This window comes from Hevea brasiliensis, chromosome 14 (genome assembly GCF_030052815.1).
Source record: "Hevea brasiliensis isolate MT/VB/25A 57/8 chromosome 14, ASM3005281v1, whole genome shotgun sequence".
Lineage (NCBI taxonomy): Eukaryota > Viridiplantae > Streptophyta > Magnoliopsida > Malpighiales > Euphorbiaceae > Hevea > Hevea brasiliensis.
In genome coordinates, this window is record NC_079506.1 from 38,113,414 (window position 1) to 38,117,127 (window position 3,714).

Below are 3,714 nucleotides of genomic sequence, written 5' to 3' on the forward strand. Positions count from 1 at the left end.
TTTGGTGCAATTTTAATCTAATTTTTAATATAAAATTAAAATTAAATTAAAATAATAAAATATATTTAATTCATTACTATTAGGTATAATTTTCCAATTTAATTCGAGGCATCCGAAAACAGTGCAGGCCCTACTAAGTAATATATGCTCATAATCACTAAGTTACAGTGTTCGGTAAATAGTTAGTTGTTCGGTTACTTCTATGGTTCATGCATTTATTACTTGCGCAGGTTTAATTTAGTTGAAAAACGGTATTGTTGATGTTGAGTGTGGGCCAAAGGCCAACGTTGTAGAATTATTATTATTATTATTATTATTAGATTTCATTGTTTGGCTTTGGGTAAGCTAAATTTGACTCAGGCAATTATGCCCACAAAATTGTGTGTGTGTGTGTTTTTTTTAAAGAGTGCAAACTTTATCTTATATATAATGTGCACATAATTAAAAATATAAATTTATAAATTTAATATAAATATTTAATTTAATATTAATCAGACATATTTTTATGTTGGGTCAAATTTATAGCAGATAGTGTCATTGAATTAAAATGTTATTAGTTATTTAAAAAAATCAAAATTTTAATAGTATAGAATTTTATTTCTAAAATGTTATAACACATACTCTTATTTACAACCATAAAAAAATAGACTTTCTTTAAAATAAATTATTTATAAAAAAAAATATTTTATTAAAATTTTACAAAAATATACTTAATTTTTATATTTTTTAAATAATTTTTTTAAATTAAAATAATCGATTAAATTAAATTCTCACAAAGGTATATAAATCAAAAACCTTCATTAAATTGAAATTTTCTAGTTTTGCCTTGCAGCTCAAATCTATATATAGGTAAATACAAACCAATCCCAAGTTGGGATTAAACCCAATTAAACATCATACACTAATCTTCCTTTTTTTTTTCTTTTTTTTTTTTATTTTCTCCCACTCTCAAATCTTAAAAAATTGAACATAAATATGTATATTTTTTCTTTTAGGGTATGAGACTCTTCTGTACAATTGATTTCCCTTTTTGTATAACAGTCTTCAAATTATCTTCCTTGAACTGTCTCTTGATGCTAAATGGTCTTTGTTTGGTGTCTTTCTCTCTCTCTCTCTCTCTCTCTCTCCCTCTTCATCATTCCTTTGAAGAAAGAAGAAAGCCCATATAAAAGGCAAGCTTTTTCCATGTAAACAAACTGCCCTTTTTTCCTTTTTCTCTCTTGGAGTTAGAAAGCAAAACTATGATTTCTTAGACAATTTGATGGGCAAACCATTCTGGGGAAGGGCAAAAGGGCCATACTGAATCCCATTATCTGTTCCCACCATAGACCATCTGCAGAGATTGTAACAAAATTGCCCATGTCAGCAAACAATAAAACTAAACTTTCTATATTTAGAAACTGAACCTTTCTTTCATTTTACCCTCTAATGGAAATGCTAACTGACACTGTTAATAAATTTTATTTTGATTTGTTCACTTCACCAACCTGTACTTAGTGGTCAGGTGATGGAGCAGGACCAAAATCTCCAGCTTAGCTAACTCATTTCCAGGACATGAGTGGGTCCCATTGCCAAATGGCATAAAAGTATTGGGCTTTGGTGCAACCTGTTAAATATTATCAAAGTTCATGTCAACTTGTGAAAGTGGGAAACAAAAAATAATCATTCTATAACCAAATTCTCCTTTTTATACCTCAAATCTTGTAGGATCAAACTTTTCAGGATCTGGAAAGATTTCTGGGTTATGGTGAATGTTTCTGAAAAGTGGCAAAACTTTCCATCCTTTTGGAATCAGATATCCTGGAAATGAGAATAACTAAAATAAGTAAATATTTCCATAATTTATAAAATGTTTGTAATCTGAGTTAAGCTTTTTAAAAAGCTTGGAGACAAAAACCCAAAAGGATAAGATTAAAAAAATTGGATTTATATCTGTTTCCACATTTGAAATAACTTAACTGACCTTCATATTCAACATCCTCAACGGCCTCTCTAAAAGTAAAAGACAAAATTGAAGCAACTCTTAGTGTCTCTTGAATCACCCTTGTAGTAATTGGCATCTTCTTGGTATCTGCCCAAGTAAGAAGCTTCTCCTCACCACACTTCTCTTTGCTTGTTACTATGTCCTGTTGCTCTTCCTGCACACCCAAAAGCCAGCACACAAAATAAGGTCATTTAAAGGATTTTAATTTATGTATTATATTGTGATAAAAATCTGAATATGAAGACAATACTCACAGTGACTGCCTGAAGGACACTGGGGTTTTCTCCAAGGTACTTGAGAATCCATGTTAGAACACTAGCAGTTGTGTCACGAGCTGCAAAGATCACACCTATAATATTATCGGCGATTTGATCGTCTGTGAGACCTTCTTTGTCACCCATGAAAGATCCAAGCAGGTCGTTTTGATCAAGCTTCATTTGCCTCCTGGTGGAGAGAATTTTTGCCAAGATCTGAGCAAGCTCTTTTCTTGCTTTCATGGATTTGTGGAAGAGCGTTCCAGGCAGGTTAATGGGCATTGAATTGTATCCTTTCTCAAGAATGTAGTAACATCTCTTCAGATCTTCTCTGTATAGGAACTCATCCTTTCCAAATATAGAAAGTAATGCAACGTTGAATGTGTACTGCAAGAAACAAAGAAAATCAATAATTTCATTAGTTGGTATGCAGAGAGAAACAGGGGAAAAAAGAAAAAGAAAAAGCAGAGTCTTGAGAATAATGCAAGAAAATAGAAAGCCGTACTGTTTTCATTTCTTGGAAAGTGTTTACAACTCTTCCTTCCCAAGATTTTAGAGACTCTTTAGCAATGGATTCGATATCACTGACGATGGTTTTGATTGATTCAGGTACAAAAGCATGAAGGACAAGTTTTCTCAATTTGGCATGGTAGTCTCCTTGGTGAAAGAAGATAGCTTGTTTGCCTAACATCCTTTCTTTACTTGCTGGAAATGTTGGCTTGAAGAGATGAGCTCTCGTTACAAGCACGAATCTTGCAGCTTCTGGACTTGAAATCATTACACAAGGACAACCCAAGATGTGGGTCTTGAACACAGAGCCATACCTGCATGAACACACAAAGAAAAAATCCCATTAGCCCATTAGTTGAATATGCAAAACAGCCAATATTAAAGAAGAATTGTTAGTCACCTCTTCTGTTTAGAGGCAAAGAAGACATTTGGGTTTTGAGAGTAGAGTTGGAAGGTTTCGCCAATATAAGGCCAACCCAATGAGCCAGGAGGAAGAGGCAAATTCCAGTGATTGCTATCAAAGAATTTGAGGACAGAATGGAGGAGAAAGATCAAGAAAATTGAAGAAAACAATAGTGTAAAGAACAAGGAAATGAATTCCATAGAAGATGTTTATTATTTTGTGTGAAGAAGAAGTAGTAGCAGTAGTAACTGGCTAAGTGGCAAAGAACTTGTGTGAGAAAACAAGTGAATATGAGAGTTATTTATAGGCCATTGGGCTAAGAAAATTAAGCCCCCAAAAAAATAAATAAATAAATAAATAAATATATATATATATATATATATATATATATATATATATATAGCTAAAAGTAGGGGAGAGAGAGAGGGAGAGAGGGGGAGCTTTCAAATACAGCTTGAATTCCACACACGGAATCCCCCTCCAGCTCATGAATGGTTTTGATGTGGGTTAAATTTACTCTTTTGGTCATGGTAGTATGCACGTGGCAACAAAGAAACATAAAG

At 32.7% G+C, this 3,714-nt stretch overlaps 1 protein-coding gene across 1 annotated transcript; it reads right to left on the bottom strand.

Moving 5' to 3' along the window:
• Positions 1-783: 783 nt before the first annotated feature.
• On the bottom strand, positions 784-3,428 carry LOC110660365 (abscisic acid 8'-hydroxylase CYP707A2). The gene is made up of 7 exons (XM_021818656.2): positions 3,149-3,428; positions 2,744-3,062; positions 2,239-2,625; positions 1,964-2,138; positions 1,694-1,800; positions 1,488-1,606; positions 784-1,333 (listed from the first exon to the last, which is right to left on the bottom strand). The coding sequence occupies exons 1-7, from the start codon at positions 3,349-3,351 to the stop codon at positions 1,240-1,242; spliced, it is 1,404 nt and encodes a 467-aa protein (XP_021674348.1). The 5' UTR covers positions 3,352-3,428; the 3' UTR covers positions 784-1,239.
• Positions 3,429-3,714: the final 286 nt, after the last annotated feature.